The sequence below is a fragment of the Eurytemora carolleeae genome, unplaced genomic scaffold (assembly GCF_000591075.1).
Source record: "Eurytemora carolleeae unplaced genomic scaffold, Eaff_2.0 scaffold33, whole genome shotgun sequence".
Taxonomy (NCBI): Eukaryota; Metazoa; Arthropoda; class Copepoda; order Calanoida; family Temoridae; genus Eurytemora; species Eurytemora carolleeae.
This window is the reverse complement of record NW_019396220.1, coordinates 316,121-337,581: the sequence shown is the minus strand read 5'-3', so window position 1 is coordinate 337,581 and position 21,461 is coordinate 316,121. Positions and strand designations below refer to the sequence as shown.

At 32.1% G+C, this 21,461-nt stretch overlaps 1 protein-coding gene across 2 annotated transcripts; it reads right to left on the bottom strand.

Moving 5' to 3' along the window:
- Positions 1–2,772: 2,772 nt before the first annotated feature.
- LOC111698512 (RNA polymerase-associated protein RTF1 homolog) lies at positions 2,773–19,976 on the bottom strand. 2 transcript variants are annotated; one of them, XR_002764547.1, is made up of 22 exons: positions 19,874–19,976; positions 19,475–19,541; positions 18,474–18,564; positions 17,934–17,971; positions 17,193–17,292; positions 16,441–16,598; positions 14,210–14,371; positions 13,707–13,809; positions 12,107–12,229; positions 11,382–11,490; positions 11,120–11,201; positions 10,863–10,934; positions 10,200–10,286; positions 9,577–9,683; positions 8,928–8,985; positions 8,583–8,716; positions 7,081–7,179; positions 6,212–6,323; positions 5,110–5,219; positions 4,116–4,176; positions 3,493–3,970; positions 2,773–3,264 (listed from the first exon to the last, which is right to left on the bottom strand). XR_002764547.1 is itself a non-coding variant. In XM_023468868.1 (21 exons), exons 5-21 carry the CDS (start codon positions 17,270–17,272, stop codon positions 3,912–3,914), a joined length of 1,716 nt encoding a protein of 571 aa, XP_023324636.1. In that variant the 5' UTR covers positions 17,273–17,292; positions 17,934–17,971; positions 18,474–18,564; positions 19,475–19,541; positions 19,874–19,976; the 3' UTR covers positions 2,773–3,911. The 2 variants fall into 2 exon arrangements, 1 of the variants encoding a protein (XP_023324636.1); XM_023468868.1 differs by having other exon boundaries at positions 2,773–3,970.
- Between the last annotated feature and the right edge of the window lie 1,485 nt (positions 19,977–21,461).

Here is a 21,461-nt window from a genome sequence, read left to right as displayed (position 1 = left end):
AAACCCTAAATAAGCCATACATCGAAAGAATTCATCATATGTCGTATTCTTCGCATTTTGATAATGGAATGTTGCAGATATTTAGTTTTTTAATTCAATTACTATATGGACTCTTTAAAACTATTCCTGCATTTTCATGGCTATTTATTTATTTTCGCAAATACTGAGATTTACGTAAAATAGTATAAAACCCATTGAAAAATTGTCAAGACGACATTTGATAAATTCTTTCGATATATGGCCGGCTCATTTAGGGTTTAACTGTATTGAAATGATTGTTAGATTCTCCTATAAACGCCAACCTAAACTTGGTTTTAAATATTTAACCAGTTGATTAAAAAAATATTCCTGTTTTTCTGCCGAGTTCCCCAATCAAAATTTTAGCCAAATCGGCCTCGGAATTCACGATTTATGAGCTATGGTTGTACAGGGTACCCAAAAAACATGAGAATTCAGTGACGAATTCGAAGTCGGCTTTGTATAAGATTTATGATTTAGTATAGCGATACCTACTTATATGAAAGCTGTCATCCTGGTGAATTTTTCGTCTGCTAGAGTTTAAAAATTGTTGTTTGTTTATGTTCTGGTTCAATACGAATGTACTGAATAAAATTAGAAGATTTCGAGTAAAAATAAAGTACACTGTTAATACTGCAGAAATTTTAAAGAAATAAATAATTATTGCAGAAAATATGCTACTCGCACATCTCGAACCTTTTCTCCCTGTCCCCCTGTGATAGACGAAGCTGCTGTGCTGTAATCAATCTAAAAAATATACAAGTTAAAGAATGTCCATATGTATATAATGAGAATGGCAGCGGAATCAAATAGTCATTTTTAATGATGAAGTTTAAAACATGCCATGTTCTAGATTTCAGTTACACCTAGTTTACCAACTGACTGACTAAGGGTCAACTTGCACCCCCCCCTTTTTTTCTTATTTTGATAAGAAACTATTTACTTATTGTCTCTGAAGTAGAAATTCGAAACTCACTTAATAGAAAAACTATAATTAAAACTAATCAATATTGGAGCTTTCTAATGAGGATATCTCATTCATCGTTAAGCAGACAAAGTTTAAAAGGGCTTAAGGCAAAATTTCCAGTGAAATTAAATTTTTACAGTGGCGTTTCCGATTCACAACAGTACTCTTAAAACCTTTGTCTGATCAAGAATGAATGTGATATCCTTATTTTTCTTGCTAAAAATTGATTATTTTCAGTTGGACTTTTTACTAAAAAGTAATTACATAATGTTTACCTAAAACATTGTTGATTCATCTCCTGCATCAACCTACTCCAAGAAGATTTAGACACGTTCAAATTATTTTTTTCGAGCAAAGCTTGCTTGAATTAAATATGATGTGTTTCTGTCTTGTTCAAACAGAGCTTCTGCTCTGGCCTTGGTTGCTTCTGTAAGAACAGACCTTATTCTTCCACTATATTCCTGGTGGAGGTTCTGAACTGTAAACTTCTGCTTGAACTTTTCACATATTCTATACACTGTACTTTTACTTGGTACTTTTGAGCCAGGAAATACTCTTTGAAAAGCGTTTACAACCCGCTGGGCATGATAATTTAGAGTTTTAAATTCCTCAAAACTTCTCACAATGAAACTTCTTTCCTCAAGGGTATATCGGCCTTGCTTATGAATTGGGGCCATTAATGCATTTATTGTCTTGTTAATGGATATGAATAAACTGGAATAATTGTACACCGCAGTACAATTAATTTTGTACACAAACATTTCAATCTCATTGAAATACTTTTCAGGGCTGTTCAGTGTTCATAGTTTTCGTGTTAAGACACAGAATAATAATACAGCATTTTATTAAAGTTTACGTAAAATATACTCTAGCAGACGAAATTACATATGTCTTTACATCAGGTATTACAATACTAATCCTTAAAAAAGACGACATCGAATTTGTCACTGAATTCCCATGTTTTTTGGGACACCCTGTAAATTCAAACAAACATAAATTACAGCTTTATACACTGGGACAGGGTTACCCACAAATGATAAGACTTCAGAGACGACTGTACGGAATTTATTTAATCGCCTTTCTTAAATTCATGGTTTCATGAGGCCAAAACTAGACTATTTTTTATTAATCATTTCTTATACCATTTACATACTTAATTGAAGAAGCACCAAGCTTTAAATTGTTATGCTCAAAGAGTTTCGGTTTGAGAATAAAGCCTAATGCTTTGAGGGTAACCCTGTATGTCAAATATAGATTTGATCTACATTACTTCAAACCATTAATTCATTTTTTGGCGAGCTAAGTTATATTCCTTCCCATTTGCCAATTTTGTAATCTTCGCGCGAAAAAATGCACAATTCCGCAAAAGAAATAAATATTTCGAGCACAGAAATTGCGCGGAAACAAAACATGAATATTGAGCAAAAAATTCCATTATATAGAGCAAATCTCTGCTTTCGTTTAATAATGCGAATAAAAGCTATAGTTGCATGAATTTAACATTTGACATACAACTTAACTCGGAAATTGCGCATTATGTAAAGCGGAATTTGCGTCAAAATCTGTAAGCGCAATTTCCTTTTTCTGTTTGCGCATCTTAGTTTGCAGAGAATTCAGGACAACAGTTTGTTTTATAAGTGCAAAAAATGAAAAATAAAAATATTTCGCGCATCGATTTTTTCATTTTGCTCGAAAACCATACCTAAGAAATTCTCTCATTTTAAACATTCTTCTGTTAATAAATGAAAATAAAATTGAAATAATGAATTGAAAATAAAGAACTATACTGATGCGAACACAAATTTATTTAACGAATAGGAAAAATATTATTTAAAATGGATTAAAAATAATACATAGAAATGTTTCGGTTATAACTATGTTTAAAGGGATTGAATACTTTTTTTAAGTGAATCTCTATTTTTGATCACGTTACCCTTTACAATCTGAAAACGGATGAATAAGATATCCAAATTTTCTAAATGAAAATCTATTGTTTTCAGGTGTGGTTTCTCTGCAAAAATAACTTCCAACAGAACAATGGAAGGAGCTCCAAACCTTATACTGTAAATAAAGTAGGTGTTTACTGTTAGTTTCACATTTTCTGATCAGAACTCGTCACTTTTAAAATAATAAACGACATATTTTCTTCATTTGCTACTTAGAGAAAGCAAGGGTATCGTTGACAATTTAGGGTCACTATGAACTACGCTTACAGTCCCTCAAAATGAGGCTAATGTTGAATTGAACTACAGTATGTATCAATGTAGCAAAGAATGAATCTAAGTTAATTACAAAAAATTGTCACAAAAGGAAATATCTTTTTTAATTGATAAAAACCGACTACTCTAACAAATTTGATATGTACTGAGATGGTTAATAATTGATTTGTAAATTAAGAACTTGAGAGTGAAAATTGTTGCTTTGAAATAACATTCTGTTTCTCCGTCATCAGAATGAGTAAGTTAAATTAAAAATAATTCTCGATTTGTGATCAGGTAATTTATAACCAATCAAAAATTAATGATCATACAAATTGGTAATCCTTAAATGGGAAAGGAAGATCATAACTTGCTCCTGGGTCAATAATTGCTAAGGTATGGACTATGAAGTGAAAATCAGGGAGCAAGTAGGATCTATGAAGCATATATCAGGGAGCAAAGTAGAATCTATGGAGTAAAAATCAGGAAGCAAAGTAGGATCTGTGAAGTGAAAATCAGGGAGCAAAGTAGGTGAATATTATGGAGCAAAGCAGGATCTATGGAGTGATCAGGGAGCAAAGTGACATCTGTTGAGTGAATATCTGGGAGCAAAGTAGAATAAAGGGATGTGGAGCAAACATAAAGAAGCAAATTAGGATGTAAGAATGGAGCAAACATAAGGAGCAAAGAAGGATGCTAGGATGGCGCTAACGTACATTTTTGAATATCTAAATAATTCCTCGTTTCTTTTTCCATTCATCAAGCTTCAAAGATCTTTTCAGTGGACCTAAAATTAAATAATTCTATAAAGCGACAAATTGTCAGCAGAAAAGTTCACAATTCCATTTCAATTCTGTTAATCTAATCAAGAAGGTCGAAAAAATTGTAAATCGGGCATGTCGAGGTTGAAATGAAGGTTTACGTAAATTTACCTGCAGGGGTTTCTATTGCTGTAACAGGTTTAAGATTAATGGAGGGAGTCACCGGGGTGGCCTAAACCACAAGAATTATATGAGTAAACAGTAAATCAACTTGCAATTGTGAAATGTCATTTAAGTTTATGTAATGATAATTGAATGATAACAAAAATACACATGAAACATAAAACCTACTCAACCAACTTAAAGAGCTTTTAAACCAAGCTAAAAACATTGGCTGGCTTTTTTCTACTGTGTTCTTCAATGAAAATTTGAGATAAAATCGGTAAATCTGAGCTATACAAGGACAATTGGAGATAAAATCGGTAAATCTGAGCTATACAAGGACAACCAAACAAACAGACAAACAGAGATTACTACTTTATAATTATATATAGATATGACATGATATAATCGGACAAACAGACAAACAGACAAACAGAGATTACTACTTTATAATTATATATAGATATGACATAATATATTAAGCGTAGCTTAAGCCACAATACTAATGTAAGTAAACATTAGATAAAAACTTGAAAATTCTAATTAGTTAAATGTTAATTAATGTTATGATTTAGGATTTAAAAAACAATAAATGAGAGAAACCTAGCGTCTTGACTCTTGACCAATGTGATCTTTAGAATATATACATGATATATACAGGGTTATCCACAAAGGATGAGACTTCAGAGACGACTGTATGGTATTTATACTATCCACGATTCCCTGAAACTTTACAGTCTCATCCATTATGGGTAACCCTGTATACTGACAGTAAAGAGACACTAATATTCTGTACATGAACCAGTATTATGAAGTGCTATAAAAACTTTACGATGATAACTTTTAAACCAATTTTTAAAATCGATGACACCCTTTTCTCTAATTCTTAAAGAATTCAATCAATTCATTTCCGAAATTAAGATGTAATGATTAGTCACTCTTTATGTAGAAAAGTTACAATTAGAATTAACTGAACAACCCCTTTAGAATATATTCTGTTTACCTGAATACCATCAACGTTAATATCTAGCTCGAAGTTGTGTGCATCAAATATATCCAGTTTAGGCCGAATACCCGACATATCCTTACTTCCGGCCAGCTTGGAGATATCAACTAGATATAAAACAAAATGCAGTTTTGTACTTGTGTCTATTTGAGGTTACTGAATTAAGAATATTTTCTCGAAAAATAATTTTATTCCCCCCCTTTTTTTGATAACATTTCCCCCCCCCCCTGTTAAGTTATATATGCTTGCGCGCTTGCGCAGAGCTGAGCGCAAACATTTTTTATTTGCTGAATTGGGTAAATAAATGATTTTTTTGAATAAAAAATATATGAAAAAGAATGAAAAAAGCCTTTAGATGTCTAATTTTTCAAAATTTATTTCCAGGGGTGGGGATTTTGAAAAATATACGCCCCGGATACAGAATAAAATGTAATCTGACAAGACTACATTATAGACCAAACATTGAGACTATAATGCTATCAAAAAACTTGTTTAAAGTTTGTTCGGAGAAACAAACAAAGCCTGCACAAATGTTTTGCATATTTTCTATGGTTCTATGGTCCCAAGTATGGGGATTCATCTTAACGCGACCCCAGTTTTCTATAGTTCTATGGTCCCAAGTATGGAGATTCATCTTAACGCGACCCCAGTTTTCTATAGTTCTATGGTCCCAAGTATGGAGATTCATCTTAACGCGACCCCAGTTAAGAAGACCCCCCCCCCCCCCTCCCCCTACACCACAAAATTGATTTAAAATAGACGTTAAGAATTAAGAATTAAGAGGTTACATACAAAAGCCCTTCCCCCCACTATGATGGAATTAGACTCTTGCGCCAACGACAAATTTGGCCGTCTAAGTGTAACATTTTAATATGAGGGTGAAATTAAGCATTATTATCAAGGACCATGTTGTCCCTGATCAATGACACAATTCCCTCATTTTTCTAGTGTTTAAGAGGTCAAAAAAGTCATTGACCTTAAAAAGTTTTCTTCTCAATTAATCAGAATGCTGGTCGACCAAAAATCAATTCAGCCTCCTATATACATTTATTTATTTCACTTATTTTTTGAATCACCTAANGGAGATATATATTTATACCTGGAGGGGGTAGAATAGAGAGAGGAGTTTTCTCTTTCTCTTTCTTTTCACTTTTGGCTTTTTCTAGTTCTAATTTCTTCAGTAACTCACTAGTCATCTCGGGTTCTTTATTCTAGGTAGATAAACAAGTAAGAATGTAACATGTTATTATGAAGTAGTAAACCGTCGTCAGCATATATATCAATACACAATTGTGGGTCATCTTACCACGGCTTTTACATGTGTATGTCGATTTACAGGCAATTCAGCGCGATCATGCGATTAGTCCATTTCCTGGGTTAACACATTGTAAGGGCACTCTAATCGGCGCGCTAGCAGCCTGGAGTTACCTTCTGGGTCATCCTACCATTATTTTACAAGTAGAATGTCCATGTTAGGTAATTGGACACAAGGTTTCTATTTCTTGGGGTAAATATAATGCGCGCTACTGGAAAGAAGGTAGATATGGGGCCAACTTAAAGATTTTAATGTTGTATATCATTTTAAAGATAATTTGACCATTTTCCATATATTCCATTTTAAATATGCTTCAACTGTTAATGATTCTTTTGACCAGGATTCTAAGAAATATGGTAACATAAAACTCTGAAGACCTCACGGATAAATCATTCATTTTATTAGGATTAACCACTATATAATATTAACCACTATACAATTAGCTGTCCACTATTTATTTAAACCCATGAACTGTCATTTATCAGGTTCTGAAATTGTATAACATCACCATTTCATTAACCCACACTGTATTGATATATAAGCTGAACAAAGTAGGCAAAAATGAAGTGTCAGTTGGTAGATACTAACAGATAGAAGTATATTTAACAATAATTATCAAAATATAAAAAAATTAATTAATAAACAAAACAAACCTTTCCAGCAAAGCCTAGTTTAGGTTTAGTTTTTCTCCTGGTGAATGGATCGTCGATATCTCCCTCCCTCCTCCTTCTCTCCTCATCTGCTTGAATACCCTGGCACATATATCAATAAATTTGAGCTACATTCTTCAACTACCTTATATCTCCCTCCTCCTCTGCTTGAATACCCTGGCACAGAATTCAATAAATTGGAGCTAAATTCTTCAACTACCTAATATCTCCCTCCCTCCTCCTCTGCTTGAATACCCTGGCACAGAATTCAATAAAGTTGAGCTAAATTCTTCAACTACCTAATATCTCCCTCCTCCTCCTCTGCTTGAATACCCTGGCACAGAATTCAATAAAGTTGAGCTAAATTCTTCAACTACCTAATATCTCCCTCCTCCTCCTCTGCTTGAATACCCTGGCACAGAATTGATTAAAGAGCTAAATTCTTCAACTACCTAATATCTCCCTTCTCCTCCTCTCTTCATCTGCTTGAATACCCTGGCACAGAATTGATTAAAGAGCTAAATTCTTGAACTACCTAATGCCAGGTCAAATTTCAACAGCGGATTCAAAGTTTTACAGGGGTATTATTTTGAAGCATTAGCCCCCCCCCCCCTCTGAAATGGGAAGAATGATTTTCGAGAATTTAGGGAATGCAAATATGGTTACTTTTTGATTCCCTAAATCATTTATTTCACCTTTAATCTTTCATTTTATCAGAGAGAAAAAATACTTAAAACCCATTTCTCTGAATAGGCAGACCACATTTTCGAAATGCCAGAAATCTAGGTATATTTTTGTTCTTTCAAGAAATAAACTTAAATACAATTAGATTTAAATATAATTAAAATTATTACGAAGACGGCCTTCAATTATTCTATCGACTTTCAGGTTATTTTGCTCCTTTTTGAATTTTACTATATGATAGTCAGCTAAATGAACTAATGACTAAACCAAATTAAAATTTACTTGGTTTAAAAAATAAGTTGTAGAAAACTGAAAGTGGTTTCCAAGAAGTGATGCAAGTTTATTGTGAAATATGGATTATCATTCTTGCATTAGCTTGCAGTTTCTTCCATGTTTCAGTAATTAAAAACTAAACCGTGCATTGTTTTTAAAAATAATGTTAAAACATGCCTTTTTTCATTCACAAAAATTGGGAATTTTTTTTACTTTATTTGTTGATAGGAATTAAGCTAACAGTGCCGTTAAGTTTCTGAGAAAGCGATTTAATCTAAATTTAGCTTCATAATAGTTCCAATGTTGAGTTGAAACGGTAAAGGTTCAACAAATCAAATCAAATCAAATCAAATCAAATCAAATCAAATCGAATCGAATCGAATCGAATCGAAACGAATCGAATCGAATCGAATCGAATCGAATCAAATCAAATCAAATCAAATCAAATCAAATCAGATTTCGTGTCGTTTCAAATTTAGTCGCTAAGAATTGTCCAATGATAATGGTAATGTAATGTGGGACAAATGTTTGTGACGCAAAATATTTACCGTGTAAGCTCTGGCGACGTTGTTCTTCCTGTTCCTATCGTTGATGAGTGAGATGGTTGAGATGGTGCTGGTTCTCTTCCTGTCCAGGTCCTCAGCCTTCTCCTCCAAAGTGTCCAGGTCCTGTGTCAACTTTGCTGAAATAATTTCAAAATATAAAAATAGGATCAAAAGTAAAAAAAAACTTTTAATCGGGATCTGTTTACTTGCGTTGTTTTAATTTTTTTATTTGAGTCAAGATGATAAATATGTTTTTTTTAAAAAAGAAAGTTTTATCCTTGTTTTGAATAAAATTGAAATCTAAAATGGCTGACATCATCAGCTGACGTGTAAAAATGCCCAACTCACCAACTTTCTCTGTGTCGCCAGCCGTCTCAGCCATATCTCGTTCTTTCATAAGTTTTGCCTAAACCAAGAAAAGTAATAAGGAATTTAAACAATGTAGATTTGTTAATGTGATTAACGTATTTTCAATTGAACCCCCTCCATTAATTGATTTTCTTGCAATAAAATAAAAGCTAATTTCGACTGGTTTCTGATGAAATCCACAATTAAAGAAAAACCGTAATTGAAAATGACATTTATTTAGATTAAAAACCAATAATATCTCTCACATTTCTGCTCTACGCAGGATATATACTTGGGCATGCAAATCATTATATGAAGGGACACTTTTAATTACATCGATAGTCCATTTAAATAAAGTAAAATTGATTCGAGTTAAAATGCGGGGATACAAATTTTCTTGAAAAACTCATCCAACCCCAATTTACTTAAAACATTTTTTGGCTCTAGTATATAAGAAATGGTTTTAAGGCTAAGGCTAAATTAAGGCTTTAAGGTTTTTTTTTGGGAAAATAAATGAATTCAGAGGGAGAAAATAAGTTTTGTGAGTAAAAAGCATGAAAGGGAAGGGGGAGGATTTTGTCGAATTTGAACCTTCCCCCCCCCCCAATTTTTGTTCACCCTTTCATGTCGAAGATTATTTGTTTATTACCTTGTACATGGCAAAATTTTTCGGACTCTGATTGAATTTTCCCTTTGAAGCGAGGATCTTCTCGACGTCGTAGCTACTGAATCTATACTCCAGGGCGTACTTGATATCTACCAGGGACAACTCGGTTATAACAAGATAAAGGGAAAAACGACTGGAAACTAAAAGTTGAATTTAATTTTATTTTTTTTCCAGATCCCCCCCCCCACACCGCTCTAAAAACGAAGTAAAGCCTTTTAAATATTGCGTCTCAACTATCATAGAGAGAGAAGAATCTTTGAGACATAAATTTTCAGTTGAGGCGTCATTTTCAGTGTGGTAATGCTCTTAATTTATGTAATTCTAGAGAATTAAAAATTTCAAAAAAACTGAGTAGGTAGATTTTGAAATTAAATTCAAATAAAAAATTATCTTTTTCAAATTAGAAAATTTTTCTCAGAAATTTGTTAAGGTTTCTATTTAACCAAATCAGAATGTGAGGGGTAATTTGCGGTAACAAATTAATTAATTAATTAACTAATTTATGTGGATTAGAATAAAAAAGCAAGTTGCAATGCTATCCTAATACCTCAGTAATCCTCAAGACATTGATAGACACATGTTTATTGATAGTAACCAAAGTTTTCCTTTTTCTTTCTGTTCTCTGTGTGCAACTGTTGGAAGCAATATATTCCCCTCATGGCAGGCTTTCTTCCAATTTGTAAATTCACTTTCTAAATATATTTCAGTTTTTTTAGTTAAGACAAATCCAAGTAGTACTAGTAAAGGCATCCAACCTTCTTCTATATATAAATTTGGCTTGTCTGTCTGTCTGTTTGTTTGTATCCAATAAACGTCAAAACGGCTGAACCTGTCGGGTCCAAATTTTTTGTGGGACATCACGTGACCACAGAGAAGGTTTATGAATGATAAAAATTTAAAAAAATGTGTTTTAAAGGTTTTTAATTTTGTAAAAAAATTAAATTTTTGAAAATCCGCAAAATTTTTTTCTTCTTTGTTTTAAAATTTAAACAAAAAGAACATGTTCACAATTTAAATAGAAGATGGGCGCGAAGCGCCCTACAAGCCTAGTTTTCTTATAATTTAGTAGTTTTCCCGAAATTGGTAGTATTTCTCTCAATTGGTAGTCTTTTCCTCAATTGGAAGTTTTCCCCTAAATTTGTAATCTTTCCTTAAAATAGTAGTCTTTCTTACCAAAATGGTAGTCTTTCTTACATAAATTGGCAGATTTTCCCTAAATGTGTAATCTAGACTGAAAATAATAAGTAAAAGTACTATTTTTTACCAACCTTTAAATGCCTGGTTGGAAACAAACTGTAAACGGAATATTCTTGTATCTTTTCCAAACCTCAATTTTAATCCTGAAAAAGAGCATAATAAAAAAGTAAATATAAATGGAAGATCAGGATGGAGAAAACAAGATGGAGGAAACAAGGTGGAGAAAACAAGATGGAGGAAACAAGATGGAGGAAACAAAATGGAGGAAACAAGATGAAGGAAACAAGATGGAGGTAACAAAAAGAAGGAAAACGTGACAATGGTTTACCTATATTAGTCTTAGTTTTCATCACATTATAAACTTTTCCAGTTTCACAAATATCCATTATTTCACAGCATCGGTAGACATCCTTGAAAAAATGTTTAATATAAATAATAAAATTAAAGGCGCAACTTGGGGGGAGGAGGGGGGGTTATTTTTTATCTTGTTAAAATAATGCTAATTGAATGATAAAATTGAAAAGATGAATTAAGAAAAAAACATTTGAATAATTTTAAAGATTTAAATAAAAAAAATAAAAAATTCTAACCTTATTAGTTTCAGCATTTTTCCCTATCCCTATCCTTACAAAGCATCCCACTACAGTTTTCTTGAAGCAGGGCAGATGACAAAACTTATCAAGTTTAAACCGGGATAACCTGAACAGTGATCACTGATCAGTATTGTTAATCGCTTTCTTTTTAAAAGAAAAACTTCAAATAAAACCTTCAATATTTATTTTAAAACATCCGTGAGTTAAAGTTTGCTTTTATCAAACTTCGCAATAAAACTATCCATAAACGATGGTAATAATACGTTTATTTTTTTGCAAATATTTTCTGTCCCGGTCAAAATTTGACATATTGAACAAAAAATCAAATGTTTAGAAAAAAGAACACAATTTTATAAACAATTTCTTTTCTTACACTATTTGCTAAATTTTTACCCCTGCAGAAGCTTCACACCTAGTCAAATCTGAGTTCGTTATGAAATAAAAATGCTTGAAAAATCTTCAGAAACAAAAAAATTTAGATACGAAAAAGTGCATTCTTCAATCCTTTAAAAAGTTTGCAGCTTTAATAGATAATTTTTTTTTGGGAAAACTAAGAATTCTGAGCAAGAAAGATGTAAATAATTTCCTAATCTGTCAAAATAACGAATATTATAACAATAGAAATAAAAAAAAATCCGAAAATGTAAAAGAACAAAACAAACATCTTTTGTTTTTAAATTAGTGAAAAAAAAATAAAAAATGAAAAATAATTCATGAATTACCTAATTTTCTCAAGCTCTTCTACAGTATCAAGATGCATTGCTTTCTTGACAGTTTTCTTAGAATTCTGTCTTTCTGTATCAGATTCTCCACCAGACTCACTTATAGAGCTCACACTGCTACTACTATAATATATTAATGTTTATATAATTATTCACAATCATAGTTACTCTCCCCGTTTACCCGCAACTGGTATTAAATAAGGATTTTAGCTGAAGCGTCCGACGCTGCCCGGGGAATTTCAAAAATGTACAACATTTTAGCTTATGTCGCCCCTGGGTTTCCTCAAAAATTTCAAAAATAAACAACTTTTTAGCTTACGTCACCCCCTGGGTTCCTTCAAAAAATGTCAGACAATTTGTAAGGCTAACTATAGCGAACATATAAATGAAGAGCTTTATTAAATGGATTATTATAATTAACAATTAACCTAGACAATAATAAGTAAAAATTGATAATATTACACTAAATAAAATTCGTTCTATCTGTTTGAGCCTAAATGTTTTTGTCTGTTTGAGCCTAAATGTTTTTTGTCTCTATGAGCCTAAATGTTTTTTTGTCTGTTTGAGCCTTAATGTGTTTTGTCTGTTTGAGCCTAAATGTTTTTTGTCTCTATGAGCCTAAATGTTTTTTTTGTCTGTTTGAGCCTTAATGTTTTATTGTCTGTTTGAGCCTAAATGTTTATTTGTTTGTTTGAGCCTAAATTTTTTTTCGTCTATTTGAGCCTAAATGATTTTTTGTCTGTTTGAGCCCAAATGTTTTTTTGTCTGTTTGAGCCGAAATGTTTTTTTGTCTCTTTGAGCCTAAATGTTTTATTGTCTGTTTGAGTCTAAATGTTATTTTTGTCTGTTTGAGCCTAAATGTTATTTTTGTCTGTTTGAGTCTAAATGTTTTTTTGTCTCTTTGAGCCTAAATATTTTTTTTTGTCTGTTTGAGCCTAAATGTTTTTTTGTCTGTTTGGGTGTCTGTCTGTTTGTTTGTATCCAATAAACGTCAAAACGGTTGAACCGATCAGGCCCAAATTTTTTGTGGGACATCACGTGACCATAGGGAAGGTTTATGAATGATAAAAATAAAAGATAATGTGTTTTAAAGGTTTTTAATTTTGTAAAAAAAATTTAATTCTTGAAAATCCGCGAATTTTGTTTTTAAATCCGCAACATTTTTTTCTTCTTTGTTTTAATATGTAAACAAAAAGAACATGTTCACAATTTAAATAGAAGATGGGCGCGAAGCGCCCTACAAGCCTACTTATATAAATTTGGCTTGTCTGTCTGGGTGTCTGTCTGTTTGTTTGTATCCAATAAACGTTAAAACGGCTGAACCGATCGGGCCCAAATTTTTTGTGTGACATCACGTGACCACAGGAAAGGTTTATGAATGATAAATTTTTCTTAAAAATGTGTTTTTTAAAGGTTTTTAATTTTGTAAAAAAATTTAAATTCTTGAAAATCCGCGAAATTTTTTTTTTAAATCCACAAAATTTTTCTTCTTTATTTTAAAATGTAAACAAAAAGAACATGTTCACAATTTGAATAGAAGATGGGCTCGCTAAAAGCCTAGTACTTAAAATGTCGATAAGAGTCCCTTTAATTTTCCAACCTGTGTTCTGAACTAGTTTTTCTGCGGACATTGTCTCCGTCGTCGGAGCTAGAGCTTGAGTATATTTCAGATGCTTTCAAAACCTTCTTCTTCTTTCTACGTCCTAGATATACAAAAAATGAAGAGACTTAAGTTACACTTGTGCCATCCACGATTATAATGATAAGTTTAAATATAAATAATATTACCGCAAGTTTTTCCTATCTTTATTATAGTCACAGTTTTTAAGAAAGAGCAAATACGACATCTTTGTTGTTTTTTATACAAAAATATTTTTACGGGTCTTCCGCCTTAAATCTAATTTTAATTTCAAGGGCACATATAGTTATTTGTTAAGTTTAAACATAAATAACCTTATATATGTGTTGACTATTGAGATAACGACGTAAAGAATTTTGATGAAAAAAACTTTAAAAATTTAGGCACATCGGAATTAAATCACAGACTTCTATCGTCTCCAAACGGCATGGAAAAAAAAAATTTTAAAAGTTTTGAAATCAAACCTAATTTCTCATAATCTGAGCCGGACTCTGATTCTGATTCTTTCTTCCTTGATTTCTTCTTCTGTTTCTCTTCTCTCATCTTCTCCTTTCTCTCCTTCTCCTCCCTCTTCGCCTTAAGTTCACTTAGGGCGTTGAACTTACTCCCATATTTCTCCTCATACCCTGAAGAGAACAACATGTTTTTTTTTCATGAGAAGCTGGAATGTTTTCAAGCATGTTAAAGTTTTATGGGTCCATAATAGTGCATCTTCAATGTGCCTCCTTATAGTGTGTCCTAAATAGGGTTGTTAATCGTTTTTGTAACGATCGTTTTTTGTTTCGTTTTCAAAAACGATCGTTTCGTTTTTCTTGGAAAAAACGATCGTTTTTAAAAACGATCCACTCGTTTTGAACTTTTAAAAAATTAATAGCGATCATTTTTGAAAACGATCGTTTCTATTAAAACGATTTCCGACCGTTTTTTAAACGATTGTTTTTAAAAAACGATCGTTATTGAAAAACTATCGTTTTTGAAAAAAATTTATATTGACAATTATGTTAACGATCGTTAACGAAGGGTCGTCGTTAACGATCGTTAACGAAAGGTCGTCGTAACGATCGTTAGCGAAGGGCTGTCGTTAACGATCGTTAACGGAACGACGAACTTTATCAAAACGGTCGTACATGCAACTTTATTGAATGTCGTCTTACATGAAGTTTAACAGTTGTGGAGGAGTTAAAACTCCTTGATACTTTCTTAAAACTACTCAATGAAAAGTACAGGTCGGTTTCCTCTCTTCGTTAACGAAAGGGTTGTCGTTAACGATCGTTAACGATGGTCCGTCGTTAACGATCGATAACGAAACGACGAATTTTATAAAAAAACGATCGTTTTAAAAACGACCATCTTTAAAAAACGATCGTTTTTAAAAACGATCTTTTTGTTTTCGATTTTTCGTCGTCGTTTTCTTAACGAAACGATCGTTTTTCTGAAAAATGAAAACGTTACCATCCCTAGTCCTAAATGTATAATTTGCATCTTTTATATCCGTCTTCGATGTGTTGCCTAAAAGGGAGTGACAGGCAATGTATGGTAGTTGAACTGAAAATGTGGGTTTTATTAGGATTTATTTGAGACATATAATACGTTTTAATGGTGTATAATTATTGAGTTTGAGCACAAAGTTGAAGTTCAAAAACATCTTTTGGGTGGTCACGTTTTGAGAACCGAATTTTTAAAAATTATTAAATAACGATGACAAAAAAAATGTAAACAAAATTCTACAGTAAACTTTTTAGATGTTTCGAAATATATTTCTCAATAGAAATTTGTCAATTAAGCAATGTTAGAATCAATCATTTCTTTATCATCATTAAAATGAATTTTTTATTCTTTACGAATGTGTTCGTAGATTTCTTCAAATTCTTCAAATGTCGTCTTTTCATTAAAGATTCCAAAATCTACAGAAAACGTTTTGTAAACAATGAGGCATTAAAGAAACAAATCACTGAATAAGATTTTCGATAAGTTTTTTTTTTCTCAACCTGTTCGTAAAGAACTCATTGGTTTACTTCAGAATTTTTGTTGTTTTGTAATTCTTATTTAATAATTTAAAAAAATCCATTCTCAAGAAAATTCACCAAAATGGATGATTTTGAACGCCGACTTTGTGCTCCAACTCCGTAATTGTACATCATTAAAATGGTTTATATGTCTCAAATGAATCCTAAAAAAATTCTCTACAACACTACATTCTCAGTTCAACTACCATACATTGCCGGTCACTCCCTTTCATGTGTGTCCTCACTCCTCAATGCGTGTCCTCAGTGGGTGTCCTCGTTGAGTGTTTTCAATATTGTCCTCAATATGCGTCTTTAATGTCCATCTTCGAAGTGTGTCCTATATGTGCGTCCTCAATGTCTATCCTAAATGTTCGGCCTCAATGCACGTCCTCAATGTGCAACGGGCGTCCTCAATGTACGTCCTCAGTGTACGTTTCCGTTATATGAGCATCCTCATTCCTTTTCAGCGCTACAACATAAGTAAGTAAACTCCAAAAAGTGCACCCGCAAAAGATTATCCAAAAAATATAGCTGCTAATTAAAGTATCAATATGATAGTAAAAAGTAAAACTGAAAAAGATAAATAAAAAAACCGACTCGTTATTCAAAATCAAACTTTCCAAAAATTTGGTATTCCTCGTCGTTAAAATCTAAAATAAATCAATCAGTAAATCAATTAACGTTTTTACCTTTCTTCCTGCTCCCTGACTCAGCTAGATATGCAGCGTCATCCCTGTCCTCCCTGTCCTCTCTATCCTCCCTCAGTTCCCCTTCATCTGACCCTGATTCCCTTCTCTCCAGGTTCTTGTTTTTATTCTGCTTTTTTAACTTCTGGGAGATCTCAAACCTTAAAGATTTTTCCAAAAATCATTTTTTTAAATAGCCTGGTGTTTCTTAAAAGTACACATTGAAAACTTAATCTGATCAAACCGCTGTTTTTCTGCCTTAACACGTTTTTATTTCTGTGAATTTCTCTATTGTTTCTTATGAACAGGAAATGCGCAAGCTTTCAAGGGTATACCGTTGTAAATCGGACATTGCCATCTTTGTAAAGAAGCCAGAGGGTCAATTAAAATTAAGCTAACAGTTCTTTTAAGGTTCAAAGTTCACCGAATTTTTAAAAGACAATTTGAGTTAAAAAAATGTTATTTTACGATTTCCCCCCTTATATACAGCTAAGTACAATAATAAGTTTATGAGATAAACTAAATGTTTGGATTAGGACAAAGAAATAAGTATTATTGTTTATGTTCAAGCAATTTCATGAGCTCATCTTTAGTCACTGTGGGATAGATTTCCCCTTGCCTGTAATGTTGGGTCACTCTCTTTTTGGGATCACTCTCTTTAGCTTGAATCCAGATGACAAAGAGACAAAGAGACAAAGTATGCAACAAAAAACTTTAAATCCTTATCAAAATCATTTGTAATCGACAAATATTACCTCTTCTTAAGTTCCTCCCTCTTCTCCGCTCTCTTGTAGAGCTCCTCCTCCCTTTCCCTCTCCGTCATGTCCTCCAGCATATCCCTGTCCTTCTCATCCCCTAGTTAACAGGACAATTAGGCTTTATCCTTGTCCTTATCATCCCCGTAGATAACAGAAGAAATAGTCTTTTTCCCTGTCCTTCTAATCCATTGGATAACAGGACAATTAGTTATTATCCCTGTCCTTCTAATCAGCCCCTAGATAACAGGACAATTAGTTTTATCCCTGTTCTTCTAATCAGCCCCTAGATAACAGGACAATTAGTTTTATCCCTGTCCTTCTAATCAGCCCCTAGATAACAGGACAATTAGTTTTATCCCTGTTGTCCTTATCATCCCCGTAGATAACAGAAGAAATAGTCTTTTTCCCTGTCCTTCTAATCAGCCCCTAGATAACAGGACAATTAGTTTTATCCCTGTCCTTCTAATCAGCCCCTAGATAACAGGACAATTAGTTTTATCCCTGTTCTTCTAATCAGCCCCTAGATAACAGGACAATTTTAGTCTTCATCACTGTCTTTTTCTTTCCATTGATAACCATTAAAAGACTTTGTCAGAAATTAAATAAAAAGAGAAAAAGCGCGGCCAAAGCAAAGTAGAAGTCTCACTAGCTTAAATATCACTCTCTTTTTGTTGGAAAATGGAAAAATATATAAAATAAAAACCTGAAAGTTTTTTATGTGAATTATAAAGTTATTACCAATGAATTCATCGTCTAGCCCATCATCAAACTCAACCCTAAAAATTAAATAAAAAGAATTAATAAATGGTTCATTCCATTACTAAAAATTAAATAAAAAGAATTAATAAATGGTTCATTCCATTACTAAAAATTCTGACCCAACAAATGTCAAACATTTTTTTCAAACTAGAAAAAAAAATTGTCCGAATGATAGGTTTGTTCAGGCCTTTTTTTCTTTATTAAGTCTCATAAGTAGGACATAAAAAATACAATTTTAAAATCTTGAGGAATTCTTATGTTTCCCATTTTTAAATCAGAAGCCAAGTTTTTTTTTATATTAAGGTCATAATAGCATATGTTATCATGATTCAAAGAAATTTCTCCTTGATTTTCATCACGAAAGAAAAACTTTTTTCTAAAAAGGCGTCGATGATTAAACCTTTTCCTTTTTGAATAAAGGTATATAATTATTATTAGATATAGTTAAATGATTTTATTTTTGTTTTAATTCTGATACAAATAAAAAGATCAACTTTTAATTAAAAGTGTTGGCCCTACCTCCAATCTGCCTGATCGTCCGAAATTTCGTCCTTTTTCTCCGGCTTCTTCGTCTTTCGAGGTATTCTAGCTTTCTTCTTTTTAGCATCTTCTAAATGGAGAACATGAATTAAAAAATAGGAAATATTTTCTTGTAAAATGTAGATTCATCCAAAACCACTTAACAAGTTAGCAAAACCAAGAATGCGGAGCGATAAAATTGTAAGGGATTTATTTCTGTTAAAATAAAAATAATGAATATTTAGGTACAAAATTATCAAATATAAAAGGAAAACTTGACAGTTGAAGCCTATAATGCAACATTCATGGAAAGTAATGGAGTTTTTTTGAGTTTTTGGGGTTAAGGGGGTGATGAGCCAGTTGTGAGCCATGAAGAGCCAGGAGCAACCGACCATAGTAGTGTTGAATGAGATCTATTGTTCGACCGGATCCTGTCCGCTATTAGGACTTTGTCCTAGATTCGATGTTCTTTTTAGTCATAATTTTTATTTAAAAATTGCGTTAATTTACGTATGCGATTCAGTACAACTTGCACATTTAAACTTTGTCTAGTCGAATTCCTACCTCAGTTTTATTTGCATTGATTAATTTGTTTCATTAAGTACAATATGCAGTATACATGGTTGATACTAAAGTACGCATTTAGTGTTATCACGCATAAACAAATTGATAAATTAGCAACAATCCAGAGGATAAAATGCCATGCGTACGACAGAGATGGTGCTGTTTGCACCTTTTCTCAAGACCTCAAAATTTATACCTGCCTGCATATCTATATATATATATATTATCTTTGAGTTCAACTAATAGAAAAGTAGTTCAAGTAATAGAGAAGTAGTTCAGCTAATAGAGAAGTAGTTCAACTAATCATGACAAGATCAATTGCTTCTAACTATTCATTAAATCAGGCCTTAAGAAAAATTTAAAAAATTATTTTTTAAAAACAAGACTTTTATCATTACTCTGTTTTCATGATGAAAAATTATGCACTACAGCGTTACCTTCATCCTCTGAATCTGATGCTGACAAAGTTTTCTGTAGTTTACTGGAGGGTTTATGCTCTTTACTCTAAATTCAACAAATTAGTTTTCTATCTTAATATTATTTTGTTTGCAGAATTAGTATTGATTTTGAACATACTAAGCCCCCCCCCCTTCATAAAACCAACTAAAACATACCAGAAAAAGTAATCAAAGTCCACCTACGTTTACATTGCCGACTTTTTAAATGGGGAGAAAAATAAGCAAAATGATTTTAATATTAATAAAAAGTGAAATCTTTAAATAAGAATTAAGTCAACAAAATTTGGGAGTGAGGTGATTTTCTCAAGATTTTCCTGGTTTGTACGTCGCACCCTCCCCCCCCCCTCTAAACTAAAAAAACTACAAAATAAAAGTAACCTTTTTAAGTTTTTTGCTTTTGTTACTGGACTGGCTGGAGCCGGAGGAACTGGAGTAGATAGCGCCACCCTTTTCTAGATCAAGTAATTAATCTTCCGTCAGTCAAGGAAACAATTATACAATCAATCAATCAATCAACATTTAAAATTAAAAATCAAACAATAATTTCATTTCACAAGTATATCTCAAACTAGACGAAAATACCGGGATATCAATCATTCAAACTAAAAAAACAATAATGAATAAAATGAATCAATTAATCTAACCAATCAATCAAATCAGCCAATTAAACCATTTAGATTTATCTAAAAAAAATCTATCTATTAGCCAACATAGAACTAACCTTTTAATAAATTTATAATTAGTTAATTACTTGAACTAGAATTATATATGAATACCAGGAAATCAATCAATCAATCAAAAGAAACATACATATCAATCTAGCCAATTATTCATTCTATTGAAGGAATTGTACGGGTAATTTTAAGTGACCCCTATTTCAAATAGGACAAATTCAAGTCTGCGCCGCTGTGTTGAGTTACGTACAGTCTGAACTCAACACAGCTAACACTTGAATTTGCAGCTACAAAGCGAGTTTCATTAAGTTTACACACACAAATCTCTGTACTCTACGAACACAAAGGTTTTAAGGGTACCGTTGTAATAGAAGATTGCCTATTTTGCAAGGAGGATCACTTGAAATTACGTTCACAATTCATTTAATCTATCATCAATTCTCTCCAAGGCAGTGTGCTTAGGATCCAGTTGATTTGGATGGATCCGCACTAAAAATCAAAAATATAAGCCATGAACATTTTTCTTTCCGTTTTACGATTTTTTAACAAAGCAGAATCGTTTAACTGCTTTTCTTCTTTCCTTCCGCTTATATATTTTTATAATTTCATTTTTCACAACACGTTAGATTAGGCTTCTCATAGTAAAAAGTTTCTTTTAGCAATTTTTGGTTGATATTGATATGTATTATTGATCCAAAGGAAATGTATTGATGATCCAAAGNAAAGTTCAAGATGTTATAAAATGTAAATAAAGTTCAAGATGTTATAAAATGTAAATAAAGTTCAAGATGTTATAAAATGTGACAGAACGACCAATATCTAAAATGTTAGGGGCACATAAAGGTTTTTTTTTGTTGTTGATAATTTGAAAGAAAAAATGAAAATTGACCGTCAAAAGGCAATTTTTTCCATTTTTGGGATACTTTTTACCTAAAAATTCATTTATTTTCCCCTAAAATTATTTATTTTCCCCTAAAAATTATTTATTTTCCCCTAAAAATAATAGTGTTTCCAATAAAAATTATTTATTTTCCCTAAAATTATTTATTTTCCCCTAAAAATTATTTATTTTCCCCAATTCAGCGAAAAAAACCATAAATTTATTTTGCGCTCCACACCAACATACATTTTTTTCTAAAGACGACTTTATTTATGCCTACATAAAGACGATTTGAATAACCATATTTATTTGGTATGGCTTTACTTCGCCTGTGTAAAAATGTACGATTTTTTTAGGTAAGAGGCAAAGATGACTGACGCGATATTTGGTGGTGACTCGAGTTCTAGTATAA

What these genes read in the sequence shown, in the direction of transcription:
- LOC111698512 (XM_023468868.1), bottom strand. Translation starts at nt 17,272, where the DNA reads ATGCTGGAGGACATGACGGAGAGGGAAAGGGAGGAGGAGCTCTACAAG. An exon ending in AAAACTAGTTCAGAACACAG is followed by an intron (nt 12,230 to 13,706) that starts GTTGGAAAATTA and finishes AATATATTATAG; the next exon opens with TAGTAGCAGTGTGAGCTCTA. An exon ending in ACGTCGCCAGAGCTTACACG is followed by an intron (nt 7,180 to 8,582) that starts GTAAATATTTTG and finishes TATATGTGCCAG; the next exon opens with GGTATTCAAGCAGATGAGGA.